Source organism: Pollicipes pollicipes, unplaced genomic scaffold (assembly GCF_011947565.3).
Source record: "Pollicipes pollicipes isolate AB1234 unplaced genomic scaffold, Ppol_2.1 Scaffold_5724;HRSCAF=6776_pilon_pilon_pilon, whole genome shotgun sequence".
NCBI lineage: Eukaryota > Metazoa > Arthropoda > Thecostraca > Pollicipedomorpha > Pollicipedidae > Pollicipes > Pollicipes pollicipes.
In genome coordinates, this window is record NW_023596746.1 from 23,514,489 (window position 1) to 23,531,481 (window position 16,993).

The following is a 16,993-nucleotide window of genomic DNA, read 5'->3' on the forward strand; positions in this document are numbered from 1 at the left end:
ACCCCCGAGCTGCCTGCGCCTTGTGATCACCAGCCACCCGCCCTTCGTGCGGTTGCAATTTCAACGGGAGCAGTAACGGGCGCCCTCCCCCGCCCCCCCTCCCCGAAGCTTGGACAGCTGGAATACAAGTGTATTTTTTCGACTGTCTATTGAATTAGTTTTGAAACGCATGGAATTGGTTGCTGTGTGTACGTGCCCGTTTTATGACGGTCACGACTTGCGTGACTATTGATGCGATAGAATGCAATGTGCCCGGAGCATAGCAGGACGTACTCTCGCATGGGGAAGGACACCAACTTGACAAAATTGACAGGGCGTTTCAATATGGGATGGCGCTTGCCGGCGCCTGGAAGTACACAAGGCACGGTATGGCAGCGGCTCTGGGGTTGAAGTTGGAAACAGAAATTGCATTTGTGGCAGAGCTCTTTCGGGCACCGCGCCTGAAGCCCGTGTATTCCCTGTGAGGCGACATCCCTCATCCAGCTTCGACTCCGCGTTGTTTATAGCGGCCACGCGGCTAGCCAGACTGTACAGTGGCGAGACTGCGTCTCGAATATCTCCCGCGTCCGCACGGAGCGTGTCCTTACCCGTGTCCCCTGGCGGCCCCGCGAACACCGGCATGGTGTTCTCTGGCGGTCCCCGGGAACCCCGGCATGTTGTTCCCTGACGCCGACCCCCCTCCCCCCCCCCCCCACTTCGCTGTCGGATGATTACGGCATGCGACTCTTCCCGCCAGTCGCGGTGATCCGGTGCGTTTGTCACAATACGACACGCCACCGGACGGTGAGCGGACCTCGCCCGACATACCCGGCGGTCACAGAAGCAGACACAGGCGTCCCGCTCCCGCGCCGTCCGGTCTGGTGTCAGCTCCTCACCTCAGTCACCGCTGGTGCCGGTGTGAACATCCCATCCCCGGCCGTCCCCGGTGCCCGTGTGAACATCCCATCCCCGGCCGTCCCCGGTGCCCGTGTGGGCGTCCCATCCCTGGCCGTCCCCGGTGTCCGTGTGGGCGTCCCATCCCCGGCCGTATCACTGCCCGGGTGGGCGTCCTGTCCCCGTGCGTATGGGCGGCGCGTCGCGCGGCCGCTGGCAGCCGCCGCGGCGATCAGTACCTGGTGCGGCGGTTGTCTGGCGCCGAGCCACCGCCCGCCGGCGCCGCAGCGTCAGGTGGCCGGCGAGCCGGTGCAGCAGCGAAGGATGCCGGCGGCGGGGCCAGCTCAGCAGCGGCTCCACCAGCCGCGCCAGCAGCGACTTGGGCCGCTTCACACGGGCTGGCCGCTCCGGTCGGCCGCCCCCGGCGCCAGCAGGGGCCGGCGCCTCGCCCGGACCTGATGTGTGGGACGGCTGCGCGGTGTCGGCTGGTGCGGTGCCGTTCTCGTAGAGGCGTGACGGCGGGGAGGAGGTGGAGTTCGATGGTTGGCTGACTTGCAGGGCTGCTTCGGTGGTGGTCACCGGCAAGGTGACGGGTGTGCCTGCTGTTGTTGTGTGAGCTGTTGATGCCTCAGCCGCCGTTGTAGACGGTTGCACCGTGGTTGGAGACGGCTTGGGCGTGGTTGGCTCTTTTGTTGGGGTTGTATACGCCTTTAAGGTGTTTGTGGATGATGTGGTGGTGGGTGGTTTCTTGGTCGTGGCTGTAGACTTCTTCGAGGTGGTCGTGGATGATGTGGTTGTTGGCTTCTCGGTCGTGGTTGTAGGTGTCTTTAGGGTGGTTGTCGGTTTCTTGGTCGTGGTTGTATACGCATGCAGGGTAGTAGTGGTGGATAATGTGGTTGGTTTCTCGGTCGTGGTTGTAGGCACCTTTAGGGTGGTCATAGGTGATGTGGTGGTTGACTTCTCGGTGGTGGTTGTGTACGCCTGCAGGGTAGTGATGGTGGGTGATGTGGTGGTTGGTTTCTCGGTCGTGGTTGCAGACATCTTTAGGATGGTCGTGGATGACGTGGTAGTTGGTTTCTCTGTGGTGGTTGTGTGATCCTGCAGGGTAGTGGTTGTGGATGATGTGGTGTGCTTCTTGGGCGTATTTTTATGTGGGATGGTGTTGGTTGGCCCTGGCTCGCCCTCGTCGGTGCCAGCCCCGCCCGCTGCCGGCTCTCCTGCGGGTACACCGAGCAGCCATTGTCCCTGGCCAGCTACCACCAGCCGGTCGGGAGTCCAGTCTGGCTGGGGCGTCACGCTCTGCTCGGGAGGCGACGGTCCTGGCGTCGGGCCGAGCCAGGCCGGCGGCCCACTCCAGGCCAGCTGCTGGGGCCAGGCGGCCGGCTGCTGGTCCGCCACAATAGGCTGCTCCGCTTCGCCATTGTGGTATGGATTCCAAACTGGCAGCTGCTGGTCCGTCACAGTAGGCTGCTCCGCTTCGCCATTGTGGTATGGATTCCAGACTGGCTGCTGCTGGTCCGTCACAATAGGCTGCCCTACTTCGCTGTTTTCATACAGATTCCAGACTGGCGGCCGCTGCTCCGTCGCAATAGGCTGCTCCGCTTCGCCATTGTAATATGGATTCCAGACTGGCGGCTGCTGGTCCGTTACAATAGGCTGCTCTGCTTCGCCGTTTTCATACAGATTCCAGACTGGCGGCTGCTGGTCCGTCGCAATAGGCTGCTCTACTTCACCGTTTTCATGCAGATTCCAGACTGGTAGCCGCTGGTCGGTCACAATAGGCTGCTCCGCTTCGCCATTGCCGTGTTGTTTCCAGCCGGTGTGTCGGTTGTGGCCATGCGTCTGCTGCGTCTGCTGCTGCTGCCACGCGGCCAGCTGGCGCGCCTCTTGTGGCGTCAGCGGCGGCCCGGTGCCGATGGGGGCCGGCGACCACGGCGAGCCGGCGATCGGGTGGCGCACGTAGTCGTGCTCCGGGTCCGGGTACATGGTCACCTGGATCCGCTGCGACGGCAGCTGCGGGTCGGCACTCTCCAGCGTGAACCAGTCAAGGTAGGGCTGCGGCTGCCGACGGCCGGCCGCTGCCGCCGCCAGCAGGCCCACCAGCGCCACGCGCACCGTCCACTCACCCGCCATCACTGCGGTGTGCGACGGCCGGCCCGGCCCGGCCCGTCCCGTCACGGCCCGGCCGGTTTGCCTCGGGTCTGGCCGGGGGCGCCGTGCGGTGGGGACGGCGCCGTCCGGTCGAGGGGTCCGCCGGTCCCCCCTCCTCCCCTTCCCCTCCGCTGACCTCGGCGGGGGAGAGTGAAGGGCTCCTGTCACCCCTGTTTACCTGGACCGCTACCATGGCGCCGCCCAGCCTCCCCTTCTGTCCCTCGAACCGCGCTGGGAGATCCGTCGCATCCGCAGATGATTACGTGGCGTGTGGCAGGGCTGTACTCAGACATGGCTTATGGCCACAGTCTCTAGTCGTCTTATCTCTAGATGATTGTATTATCTTTGAATTTTTGAAATGCAGCTAGATTTCTGGGCCATAAATCCAACCTTCCATAGTTTCGATATAGATTACAAGCATGTAATGTGGTTCACCGTGTATGGGCTGCGCTGCCTCAACCCATTCCGGCCAAAATTCTACTCGCTGACTAGTTTTCTCTGCATGGCCACAGCTTATACAGTCCCCTCCACGTGACCAATCTCCCACAATAGCTAAGTTGCGCATGTCTCGGCGTAATCCTCTGTGTGGGTAGCTCTGTCTGCATAACCAAGGTCTCCCCTGTCTGACCACGGTCCTCTCTGTGTCTTGGCTGTAGCAGTGTCTGACCCCAGTCCGTCTCCCCTGCTGCAGTGAGCGGCTGTACCAGTGTCTGACCCCAGCCCCGTCCCCCTGCTGCAGTGAGCGGCTGTACCAGTGTCTGACCCCAGCCCCGTCCCCCTGCTGCAGCGAGCGGCTGTACCAGTGTCTGGCCCCAGCTCCGTCTCCCTTGCTGCAGTGAGCGGCTGTACCAGTGTCCGACCCCAGCCCCGTCTCCCCTGCTGCAGCGAGCGGCTGTACCAGTGTCTGACCCCAGCCCCGTCTCGCCTGCTGCAGTGAGCAGCTGTACCAGTGTCTGACCCCAGCCCCTTCTCCCTTGCTGCAGCGAGCGGCTGTACCAGTGTTTGACCCCAGGCCCGTCTCCCTGCTGCAGTGAGCGGCTGTACCAGTGTCTGACCCCAGCCCCGTCCCCCCTGCTGCAGTGAGCGGCTGTACCAGTGTCTGACCCCAGCCCCGTCTCCCCTGCTGCAGCGAGCGGCTGTACCAGTGTCTGACCCCAGCCCCTCCTCCCTTGCTGCAGCGAGCGGCTGTACCAGTGTCTGACCCCAGCCCCTTCTCCCTTGCTGCAGCGAGCGGCTGTAGCAGTGTCTGACCCCAGCCCCTTCTCCCTTGCTGCAGCGAGCGGCTGTACCAGTGTCTGACCCCAGCCCCGTCTCCCTGCTGCAGCGAGCGGCTGGAGCGCTGGCTGCGGCCGCGACTGAGCCGGCCGCTGGCCGAGGTGACCTCGCTCGGCACCCTGCTGCACTGCCGCGGCCTCGGCCTGCAGCTGACCGGGCAGGAGCCGGCGCTCAACACCCAGCTGCTGCTGCTGGTGCGCGACGCCGATCGCGGCCGGCTCCTGCTGCGCCACATGCGCGGTAAGACGGCGGTCCACGCCGCTCAGGACAGAGGCTTGTCACTTACCTGTTTGTGTCGTTCTTCCCCTCAGGAAGGGATGGAATCCAGTGATTGTGTAACGCCGCGGTAGTTAATGCACTCCCGCGCTAGATATCGTGGAACTTGCGCTTGAAATGTGAGATGCCGCTTGATCTAGTTGCTGTGGCTCGCCATGTGTGAGCAAGTTCGGGCTGAGGGTGCAGGTTCTGTCCGATCGGGTCTTCTGTTCCCACCGATGTCCTGTGAAGCACTGCTGCCAGGCCTCGGTTGAGCCGCAGTGGTATGCCCCGCCCTGCGCCAGCGTTCTATCGGTGACATCATTCCATCGGACAGGGCTCGTGGCCATCATCAGCGACCCTCATGGCTCACGTGGTCGCGGCCAGTGACATGCGTTTCAGTTGCATGCAGATGTTGTGTGTCAATTCCCGATCTGGGTGTAGGGTATTGCGCGACTGTGGTGTCGTATATGTAACCGGGTTTTCCGGTCCGTAGCTCTTTGTTGTGGGAGCTGAGGAATCGACTCGGCTTAGTGCTTCGATTTTTATTATCTACACTGATAGATATTCGATGTGTAGGAGCTTTTTGCGGTACCTGGACGCCCCTCCCACCCTGCGTCCACCTCCGCCTCCGCGGGCCGGCACCCCCGCCACTACAGCCTCAGTCCGGTGGCGCATGACTGGCCGACGGCCAGTCATGTTCAGTCGGCGCGTCGTGTGGACTGGCCGACGGCCAGTTCACACGACGCGCCGCACCGGCTGCTCGTGCGGCGCGTCGTGTGAACACCAGCCCCTCCAGCACCTATGGATGGTGCTGCGAGCGTATATAGGAATGCGGGATGTGTATGTGTGGATGGATGTGGGCGTGCGCGTCTGCGTGTGCGCGCGGGTCCGCTTGCGCGTGCACGCATGCATGGACGTGCATCGCGCGGCGTGTGTGCGTGCGCGTGTGTGGCTGACGCCGCTCGTGGCCGGCCCGGCAGAGGCGTGCGGGAGGGCGGCCGTGTCGGAGCGCTGGCAGCGCGTGCAGCAGCAGCAGGTGGAGCACATGCTGTCGGGCGACAGTGCCGCCGACCTCCGTCTCAGCCAGCTGCTGTTCGTCGACCTGGTGGCGACTGGACACGGTGAGCGGCTCGTCCGACGGGCCGGCCGGGCCCGCTGCCGTCCGCGCCGATACACATGTGGTTGGGACTTGGGCTGCGTTGTAGTGCTTGTGTAACACACGTTATCTTCGTGCGGTCGACGCATATTGAAGGTCGTAATTGGACATCGAATCCCTGGTCGAGCTTTCAGGCGAGCTGAGGCTTCCACGCCTGGGGTGGGGTGTCGGGGAGGTGATCAGGCGTCACCCCGTCACGGCCTGACAGGGGCGTCAACTCCACCATACATCAAAGCTCGACCTGGGGCTCGATGTCCAACTAATCCGTCAGTGTATCATGCTGCTCCGGTCTCAGCGGTCGGCGGTGCCGGCTCCGCCTCTGCCGCTCGCGTGTGGCCGGCCCGGGAGGAGCGGCGGGTCGGCGCTGACGCAGCCACCCCTGCGTGCCGGCAGAGCGTGCGCCCGTCATGCTGTGTGTGACGCCCTCTGACATGCTGCTCATGGAGTGCGACCTGCGCTGGCTCGTGCCCGGGAACGGCCAGGTCAAGATACCGATGCGCGACCGGGAGAAGGTGGCCAACATCGTCGGCGTGGTGAGTGGCGCGCGCGACCGGTGCGGGATGTGGCCGTGGTCCGGCTGTGGTGGAGTGCCTGGGCCTGCCGTGGTCTGTTGGGCGCTTTGAACTGTTAAAGTGAGAAGGTGTGTGTTTTTCTATAGGCCGTTGCCTCTTGTGGTGAACTGTCATCGACGTCGCCTGGTTGGCTAACTGGGAGTCAGCCAGTGCTGTGTCTGTCGGAAGTTTGCAGACTCGCGATACCCTGCATGTTACTGGGGGCCACCTGCTTTCCACGTGTCGTTTGTCTATCCAGCTAGTGGACCGACATTAAACTATGCCGTGCCCTCCACTCCCCGCTCCTACCTGTCTTCGTCTTTGAGTCCACCACTCATCTGTGAAAGGAAACTGCGTGCAAATCTCATTTGTAACTGCAGTTAGTATGTTCAGCCATTTCCAGGCAAAGTGTGTACCGCAGTATGTTACGAGATCTCAGCCAAGTCCACGTAGGTTCTAGATTTGCTCTTAGTTGGATGTTCCTGCACCCGCCATTATCAAAGCTCACGGTACAAATATAAGGGGAAAATGTGATGGTCGTTGGGGTAAAAAAAAAATGGTTTCTTTGTGGATGAATAACTCAGGTTCATTCTAACTGACCGCTTGGGCCAAGCGCAGTTCACACGCGGCGTTTGTATGTTCGTGTTGTCTCACTTCTTCCCACCTTGTGTGCGCCATTGTCCACATTTTTTTTTGTGCCGTGCGTGTGAAAGACATCCCCTCCGCGATGGTCCTTCCTAACCACTTTTGTTCGGGGGGAAGGGGTAAGATTCAGGCTAAAACAAACACATTTCATCATTTTTGATGGGTCTGTTGTATGCAGCGCTGTCACATGGAAACGCCTCAGCTTGTTCCAGCTCCGTTTAGATCTATGGGTTTGCGTCCCCACCGCCTGTAAACTTCAGCGATCGCCTGGGAAACCCATGGAGGGCGCGGCACAGCGGCCCACGTGTATGCATACCGCGGCCGAGCGAGGGCAAACACTCCGGGCCGGACGGTGCGGGCGAGTCCAGCGCTGGCCGCGGCGCGCGTGTTGACGCCGGGACCAATTAGAGCGGTGTGGCTCTCGGAGGCCGCTCGGCGGGCTCACGCCAGGCGACCCGGCGGCGGGGCCGGCCCGAGGTGCGCTGTTGTAGCTGGTGGCCGCCGCCCAGTACCCGTCTGCGCGGTCGAGGCCCCGTCCCTGACCCTGTGCTGGTTGATGGACGTTGAGGGAGGTCAACACGCGGCGTCAGGCGAGGCTTTAAGGAAGTTGCACTGTGGAGGCTGTTTTCCCGAACTTTAGAAGAGGTCGTCTATTTGGAAAATGAGAATCGGTCATCGAAGAAATGTAGCAATCGTGCTCATTGCTTATTATCGATCGTGGCTACATCAACTTTCGTCAGAAAGTTGACGTGACCACTGTCATATCTGTCATGCCGCATGCTTCCCCCCGGCAATCCAGGCTTTCAGGTCAAGGTCTGTCAGATCGCACGCAGTCTAATAAGCAGACCATTTAGATGCTATGCCATTGCGCCTCATGAAGACAGCATTCATAGAGCCCGTGCTGAGCAACAGAAGCGACCAGAACATTGCCGCACTGCTCGCGAGATGACGCCGGCTGTTGCCTCCTCGCCGAACCGACCAAAAGTTAAACATTGTCGAATCTCCCACCGGCCGCCGGATTGGACTCCCACCGCCGCCCCTTCCCCTCCCCTCCGCTGGCCGCCGGCGGCCGCCTTCCCCTGGTTCACCTGGTGGCCGGAGAGGTCGACCGTCAAGGCCACCGCACATGGTCAGAGGGCCGGCCCGCTGGCGGCGTGAGCCGGACATACCGCCGCCCGGCCCGCTTTCCCAGCGGAGCGGTCGGGGGCGGCCAGAGTCGGACAAAACAGACGAGCGCAGGGCTGCCGACGCGCCGGCCAGGGAGAACCCCGGCGGCTGACCTCCCTCCAGCCAGCTCCGGCTGACGTCAGAGGGCTGGGCGTGGGCGGAGCAGAGAGTTGCGTTGCAGCGTTCTACCGGTGGCGGTTCACACAGCATTGACGGCGGCTGGCCTTCCGGCTTCCCCAGCACACGCTGCAGCTCCCCTTCTGACGGGCGTCTGTTAATGCCCCGTTACTTTTGTCCGCGTTCTTTGCTTTGAGTTTTATTTCTGTTGAACTGAGTCCAATCTCGCTGGTTCTGTACGGCATAATGTAAGTCCACCTGGTTATGTTTGTCGCATTTTGTTTGCTTGCCTTCAATCATCTCTCTGTCACAATCCTAGCGGTACCATTATTTTATTCCTTGTCGCATAGTCTCTTACTTGTTTTTACGCTCCCGTCCATGCCCAGAAACTTCACGAATCTCTCAGTTGACCCATTCACGACATTTTACATTCGCGCTCTGGTGGTTGTTTATTGGTCTCTTGGTAGTCAGTCTGTCAGTTACTTTTTGGCTTTTTATGAGTCATTTGCTGTTATGGGGTTGCGCTGTTCCAAATGTTTTGTAACCCTGGAGCTGGGATGAAGAATGAGGTGCATGTTACGGCCCCAAAAAGCGTTTATTCATGTTGAAACAACCCAGAAAGCTTCGCACCAGTCCCTGACTTGCCTAGTGACGTCTGTCTATCCACGCCTGACCTGTCTGGTGACGTCTGTCTATGCATGCCTGACCTGTCTGGTGACTCCTGTCTTTTCATGCCTGACCTGTCTGGTGACGTCCGTCTATCCATGCCTGACCTGTCTGGTGACGTCTGTCCTTCCATGCCTGACCTATCTGGTGACGTCTGTCTTTCCACGCCTGACCTGTCTGGCGACGTCTGTGCGTCCGTGCCTGGTGACGTCTGCCTGACCTGTGCGGCGGCGACTCCGCACCCGTCCGAGGCCTGACAGTGCGCCCGCGTGCGGCAGGAGCTGCTGGGCGGCGCCGACGCCGGCCGGCCGTCACTGCGCCTGCTGTTCCGCGACGCCGGCTCGGCGGCTGAGCACAGCTGGCTGCTGGAGGCGGCCACGCGCGCCACGCTCGCCGACCTGGTGGCGGCGCTGCACGAACCCTGGGCGCGCTCGGTCGGCGGCCGGCTGCAGGTGACCGTCGGATGAGCCCGCGCCACCGTCGCCGCCGCCGCCGCCGTCGCCCCGGCCGGGGCCGCCGCCGGGACGGGCGCGCCAGCTGGCGGTCGCTGACCGGGCGGCTGGCTTTGGTTTTGGGGTGGTGTGCCGGTCCGTTCCAATGTCGCAGCGCTGTAGTCGAGACTGTTCACTGGAGGGTGCCGAGCGAGACCACCTCAGGGGGCAGCTCGATGGCTGTTCATGCACGCTATCCTTGAGAGCAGATGGTGCGGTGTTCGAGTAGAACGCTGCGGCGCTCCGTACGTGTGCTGTGCCGTCCGGAAGATCGAATCACGTACAGAAGTCTGTCGGCTGGTGCCTTACGGCGTGGGGCGGCTGTGCATGCAGCCAGCCATTGTATCGATTATTGGGACTTTCATATAATGCCGTGCATAGGTGTGGCCTCAGGGATGGCTCTTTAGCCATGTGTGCCGATATGGCTGTTCTCTATGTGGTCGGCGGGTATCTTGTAGCCCTGACAATGTGCCACCGTGCTCTTAAGGGTGTGTACACGCGTTCCCTGGTATCCGGATATGCACCGGCGAGGGTCTACCCTTCCAATGACGCCACGCGCGGGCGCCCTGCCCCGCCTCCGGCAGGGCCGTGTGGTCTTCCGTTGCCAGTGACATCCGCGAGTGTTGTCAGGCCGCCCTGCGTGGCGGCTCGGGGGACGAAAGATGGCTGAAGACAAACCTGGCAGCGCTTTACACCGGGCACTAGTGTCGATTCGGTGACGATCGTCCTGAGATACGATGGTAGATCCAGATGTGCACGCCGCGGCGGCAGATCCAGTGGTGGTCGCTTGTGGTTGCTTCCAGATCGGCGACGCCCGCTGCTGGGTGTGACAACCAATGCAGTGGCATTGGCGGTGCAGGTGGCTACGTATTGATATAAGAACGGGTCTGAAGTGTTCGGTGAGGGATATCATGTTGGGCATGGTGGTGAGGGTGGCACCCTTTCAAGCCGACAGCATAAGCGCCATGACATTCGCACAGACGGGGTTCCCGGGAGACCGATGGCGTGCGTGCAGGGGTGGGCGCGGTGGAAAGACCGCGATGCTCGCCAGATCACACACCGGAGCACGTCTGGGCAGTGTGACGTCACAGCCAGCGAGCGAGCGAACTGGTGCCCGGCCTGCTGCGTGCCTTCAACGTGCGCGCTAGTTGCAACAATTTATGTGATCTGTTGGCAACGTTGTACCCAGAAGTGTTACCTTCCAATGCGCGATCACGTCTGTAACGAGCTTTTTGAGTGATACAAGAACGTGCCTGACAGCTGTGGCGTCTCCGAGTTCACCAGTGCGCACCGCAGTAAGCACCACACCCGCCTGCCCCGGCGTCGGGCAGGAGAGCCGGCCGCCGGGGTGCAGTCCGTGTTCGGGCGTGCGCCAGGAGCGGGGTGCCGAGCCGAGACGGCCGGCTGACGCGGCTCCGTTTGCAGGCGCCGGTCGACGTGTACATGACGGCCGAGGGGGACGTGCTGCAGCTGGGCCCGCTGCGGCCTGACCTCGCCGGCTGGCTCCGGGTCACCGTCGGACCCCGGCCCGCGCTCCACTGACGCCCAGCCACGGTGGCGCGCGCCGCCGCTGCGCTGCGCCTGGTGCGATGCGCGGCCGTTGTCTGCGCGCCGGGCTGGCTGGCGTGGCCGGAGTTGCTTCCCGCCACCAGCAAGATGTCTTCAGGACGAGGATGTAGCGCGCTCAAGCGCACGTGCGTGGCTGTGGCAATATGACTGAGATTATACTCTGCACGTGTGTGTGTCTGCGTGTGAGGAGTGTTCGACTTCAGTATTTTAGGAGAGCAGGGGCTCGAATCTCCGACGCCACAGAACCCCCCAATCTGAGCTAGTTTACGGGAGAAATACGCGCTCGTGGCGCATGCTTGCTTGCCTTGCCTGCGCTGTTGGAGAGATCTCATGTGGTTCACGGGATTCAAGTCTGGGGGTTCGCACCGTTCTTTTTAAATACCCTGGCGAACGTCTTGGATTCAGACTCGGGATTTACCCTGGGCCTTACAATGCAGTTCAGATGTGTTTTAGTGGCACGGCGTGCACCAGGCGTAATATTTTCAAAACTGCATATTTGTGAGGATATGCTATGGGGAGGAGATGTCGCCTGTCATTGCATAGTCACTAGCTCCTGTGTGGCCTTGGGTCGTACGCTGATGGCAGCGACCCAACCCTGTGGCGAGCTGTCGAATCCACGGTCACTGCTTCGTTACCGGAGTCTGCAGCCCCCTTGCAACGAGCTTGTGGACCACCGTCCCACTCGAGTGCGGTGCGGGGGAGGGACGTGACATTTGGATCAGCAGCATTGGCGATGATCGCACACCCACGCAAAACATACAAGCCGCACTTCCTCGTTCCCCTACTTTAAAATGATCTGGTTTTAATTGAAATCGACCTGTTCCCAGCTGAAATAAACAGGAAGAGTCGAGCTGGGCAGTGGGTGTGCACAGGCGGGCTACAGATCATCCCGTTTTTGTTTTTGTCTGAAATTATTGCAATATGGTGTCTTATTTGGTTGTTCGGACACATTCGAGAACTTCGCAAAGTGACGGATATATATATATATATATATATATATATATACATATATATATATGTATATATATGTGTGTGTGTGTGTGTTTGCATATATATGTACATATATATATATATATATATATATATATAATATATATATATATATCGATACATAACGTGTTAACGATACCCGCTGAAAAATCCCAGAAAATTTGTCTCAGCTAGAGGCAGTTCGTGTGTCAGGTGATATCACAAAAATTGGCACCATTTCGAAACTTTGCAGACCACGAAAACGCATTGCGATCACTTGTCGGTAGCAATAAATAAATCACGTGGGTCATGCTGAGGAATGAGATGCTTCAAAGGTCCAAGGATGAGGACTACTGTCTCTCACTCACGTTTCGAGAAAACTGCTTTTGCGACGTTGGAATTCGCTGGGTTGCTGCTCTTTCATTTTTCCATAAAGAAAATTGCCAGATAATCTTTGCTAACGTCCCTCGTCGAAACCTGCTGGACAACGTCAATAAGCGAATTTTAATACAGCGATTTCCCACAATACAGGAAGACACTGATCATTTTATGCTTACGATGGTGGTTTGTCCCCCGCACACTTCGACTTACGGCGAGACTGGATGGATAGTTTCGAGAAAGATCGCCCACAGGAAGTGCAGAGGCAGCGTAGCATTCCGTGGTCGTAACGCCATGTTATGTTATTCCTGCGTGACAACATCATGCGGTTAAAATTATGCACTATGCAGCCGCCGTGAGATGGTGCCACATTTTCCTAACTGATTCCGGGTAGACCACAGTTTTGCCGAGGAGCCACAGGTAAGGGAACAACTTGTTTTTTTCAAAAACAGCTGTATTATTTAAAAGGGCTTTACCAGACAATTCAGATGTCCTTAAAGTTCGCAACGCATTCATGCTCAGATTATATTCGCAAGTCTCTCGGATACAGACCATCTTTTATGTTCGGTCGAGATTCTTGTGGGCCGATCGAGGTTGAGGTCGACAATCCTTACGTGTTAGTCGCCATCTGTTTTCTTTCACATTGACGAATTTTGTGAATGGTTGCCAAGCATGTAGTGGGAAGCGCTGCGCATGTCAGAGGCGGGGCTGTGCTCAAAACAAGAAATTTGACCAACAGAGGATTATTTCTTTTAACCAAAGTTCCGGGAATAAAGTATTTTCAGAGGCGTGGCGACAACGGGCAGGTGTTACAGACACCTGCCCGTGGCCTATCCGCTCCCTGAAGCCTACAACTGGGGTATTGGAGCGTGTTGACCTTGGCTACACTGTTGGTTTATAGGACAGCGAAATGTTATTGTTAGATAAAATATTTAATGCAATGCACGTTAAATCTAATGAGCATGAATGCTAATGAATGTTAAAAGTAATATATGTCCTTAAGCAAGACACGGCAGAGGCACAGCCGCAGCCATCCCACATTTTCGCACCTGTTCCACAAAGGTATGCAGATATTTGCACCAACCAATGCTGACGAACTTAACAGCACGCGTGTGCTGACATGAGAATAAGCGGCCAATATAAGCCTCGCGCGGTACCGAGGCCGCCTTCTGCACTGGATCTCGATGATCCACAGCTGGCCCGGCCACCGGGGCCGAGCCGGACAATTACAGAATGGCTCCCGAGTTGGTGGCCCTGGCAGTAGCTCACTGACCGTAGCTCGCAGAAGCTTCCCTCTCCGAGGTCATCCTAGATGCCAGGCAAGGTAGCTCCGGGGGTGTCCCAGACGTGCAGCTCCGAGAATATCCCAAACATCTTCTCCAAGCAACTTCTCGGAGCTACACGTCTGTAACATTCTCGGAGCTACTTCGCCTGACATCTAGGATCACCTGGGAGAGGGGAGCTTCAGCGAGCTACTGCCTGGGCCAGCAATTCGGGAGCCATTTTTCAACTGTCCGGCTCGGTCCCGGGAGCCGGGCCAGCCGCGGATCATCGAGCTTCAGTGCAGAAGGCTGCACCCAGACGTGTAGCTCCGAGGATGTCCCAGATGTGTAACCCCGAGGCTCTCCCAGACGTGTAGCCCCGAGGATATCCCAGACGTGTAGCTCCGAGGATATCCCAGACGTGTGGCTCCGAGGATATCCCAGACGGTCCGTGCGCGCTCGGTGCCCCCCTGGACGCCTCACTCATTGGTGTCTAAGGTTGCGAGCCGAGCGTTGCGGTACACCGTGGGCGCTCATTTGGCCGCCCCACTCATTAGTTCGTGGCTCTGGTCCAGAAAGCCGCGCTGTATAGCGTCGCAAGATTCCATATACCGGTGTCGGTTACCACGGTTCTTGACGACCCATCGTCGCCCCGCTCGCGGCATCGGAGCCGTTTTCCGTGCCATCGCTGGCGTTCAGGCGTACTGAGCATGCCACATATTCGCAAGACACGGCACTCGTGTCTGGTGAATGCGTTTAAGGTCGTTGTGCCGACATGTGTTTCCGACACGTGCCTCAATGATTTTGGTGGTCAGTCGTCCAGTACGAGCGACATTTAGGCGCGGCAGTTGTCGCTTGAATCTTGACCTAAGCGAACAGCCCCGGGAAGGACTGAGCCGGCGGAGGCCGGGTTGAGCAGAAGTGCCATTGATCGCCGGATCGTTCACTGAATTATTAACGGTATTGGCAGTGCCATTGCTCCTTCGGGACACCGGCCCCACCAACATTCTGCTCTCCATGCGATTTGGCGGCTCCGGAGGCAGGCTGACAAGCCTCGCGTGTGGGTAATTGTTGATCGCCTGTTTGCCGGAGCCGCTTTGGATGACCTGACGAAGCAAGCTCATTGGACGATCGCTGTCTGTGGCGAGCCGTGTGGTGGTGTCCCGTGTCGCGTGGCCGTCCACTGCGGGAATAGGAGGGCCCTAGGAGGGCCCAGTGGTAATAGGAGGGCCCTTACAGGATGGGTGGACATAAGTTCCGTGTGCTTTGTAAAGGCGGGAGGGCTGCGGCGTGGCCGCCAGTCGAAAGCTAGTGGAACGGCCCGGCGGACACCCGTGTATTGCGGGTTGCCTATGATGGCTCGCTGGCACCGCTGGGGGAGCGCGCTGTGGAGCGGGAGGCAGGTAGCCGGGCGGCGGGGACGGCTGTACAGGACAACGCCGGATCACACACGTCTCTTCGGCCACGGCTCCTCGTGGACTTCACGGGGACATCAACGATGGAGGAATTAGTTGTGTTTCCCATGTGCAAAGTGTCTTGTCTCTCCCCCAAAACATGGATAAACCGATCCTTTTGTGGCTTAATGTGCAGGCCATTAAGTCCACATCGAATTCTGAGATCCATTACCAAAGCAGCGCTCATGCAGTTCCCTAAAGTCTTCATTACCGATAACCGTGGCCATCTCTCGATCGGAGCCAGAGCCTTCCATCTCCCCTCCTCCGTCACGTAGAGGCTCTTTCCTGATCACGAAAGGGACCTCCGCTTAGTCGGAAGAGGATCTTCTGATTGACCGCATCATGACCATATCGGTCATACCGGGGCCTGTCTAAGGCTGGAACGGAGCCAGGGAGGAGCCCTTTTCTCGGTCATGACAGGGGGCTCCATCGCACGTTGGCTTTTCACCACACACGGTCCTTGCCACATTGGGACTCTCTCTTGTTCCTGAGTTCCTCTTTGGAGATGAACATCCTCGTAGTCGGAACAGGGCCTGCTGTTGCACAGTGCAGCGGCTTGAAACCATCGAATCTCATGCATGAGTAATTTGTCCACTGTACTGGGCTGGGGACTCCTCTCGGTAATAGGAGGGCCCCTACCGTGCCTTGGATTTCGACCATTCTCATCCATGAAAGGAGCATGATCCCTCCTGACCACTCGGTATCCTATAAATGGAGCCTCCTCTCGGTCAATACGACAGTGTTTTCATGGCCATGGCCGGCCCTCTGACCGCATCAGTGCCGCGGGTCATCTTTGTTAGATCCCTGTGGCTCTCTAAGGATCTCCTGGCTTTTCAGGATGGATTGACACGTTCGTCCACCCCATCTGACGACAGGATGGACAGCTGCCTACTCTGCTGAACCGCTGATGTCGCCCCGGATCCAAGCAATCTGGAAACGTAATAAGTTCATTTAAGTATGCTTGAATTTAACGGACTGTAGAGAACGCATCAATTTTTCACACAAATAAAATACAAGTTCGTAACAAAAGTTGTTGCTGCCTTGTGATATTCTCTTATCCTGCGTGAAATACAGCCAACCAGGCTCTTGAGGTTTGATGTGGCGCCAAACCTATACCTTGCACGTCAAGTAGCGGTTTAAACAGCTGTATTTATCACCACAGGCTGAGCCTTTCTTAGCTTTATGAGCTGGATTTCGGTTTCCCACACATAATTTAAGTAAGGTTGACGCATATTTGGGATGATATTGCTCATCCTTGGGCACTGGTCCAGTGCAGGTCAACAGACATGTAAGTTAAAAATGAAAGGATGAGGAGAACGGCACGCCCAGTTCCGCGGAAGCGCGTCGCCGCCGCTCCTTAACAAAAGAGTCACGTCTCAAAAGGATTCTTGCCATTCTCGTATTTGCTTATCCTTTGTTATCATCCAAGCACAAGGCTGCCACCAAGCCTTCGCCGAATCGCTCGCTGCAGCCTAATACCGCACCGCGCATATTGTCATCGTCTAATCGCTCCCCGTCAAATTAACATGCATTCTACACATTTGCTTCAGTCAATGCCCAGATCGTGTTACTGTTGTATAAGCTGACAGAGGGGAGTGCTTGTGATCGCGCTTGAGAATTGAAGAGCAGTGAGAAGATGCTGGCCATGAGCACGGCGGGTTTTATGGCAGAGATCAGCGTTGCTTGTAAGGAATAAGCGCGAGAGTGAGAGGGACGTCAAATTGTAACCGTGAGATCTGACGAGAAAACGTAATACAGCGGCGTACAGCAGCAGCTGCCAGCACCGCCAATGGCTGTCGGCAGTTATCATAGGCCGTCAGCCGCCGTCCAGACCGTTGACAGTATCGCTTTTGGCAGCGGCGCCCACGGGCGGGGAGCGGTGCCAGCGCGCCGCGGCGGGACCCGGCCGGCCCGCGACCAGTGTCCGTCTCCCGGCCGGACGCCTCGGTCAGGGGCAGCTCGAGTCCCGCTGACTGCCGGTCCCAGCTCGGTCGGCCTCCGGTGTCGTCCA

At 58.6% G+C, this 16,993-nt stretch overlaps 2 protein-coding genes across 2 annotated transcripts; one reads left to right on the top strand and one right to left on the bottom strand.

Moving 5' to 3' along the window:
- Positions 1-1,501: 1,501 nt before the first annotated feature.
- Positions 1,502-3,217, bottom strand: LOC119102835 (histidine-rich glycoprotein-like). The gene is made up of 3 exons (XM_037226287.1): positions 3,203-3,217; positions 2,787-2,934; positions 1,502-1,971 (listed from the first exon to the last, which is right to left on the bottom strand). The coding sequence occupies exons 1-3, from the start codon at positions 3,215-3,217 to the stop codon at positions 1,502-1,504; spliced, it is 633 nt and encodes a 210-aa protein (XP_037082182.1).
- Positions 3,218-4,524: 1,307 nt separating this feature from the next.
- LOC119102836 (uncharacterized) lies at positions 4,525-10,055 on the top strand. Its single transcript, XM_037226288.1, has 5 exons — positions 4,525-4,539; positions 5,538-5,678; positions 6,107-6,246; positions 9,138-9,211; positions 9,935-10,055. The coding sequence occupies exons 1-5, from the start codon at positions 4,533-4,535 to the stop codon at positions 10,053-10,055; spliced, it is 483 nt and encodes a 160-aa protein (XP_037082183.1). The 5' UTR covers positions 4,525-4,532.
- The last annotated feature ends 6,938 nt before the right edge of the window (positions 10,056-16,993 follow it).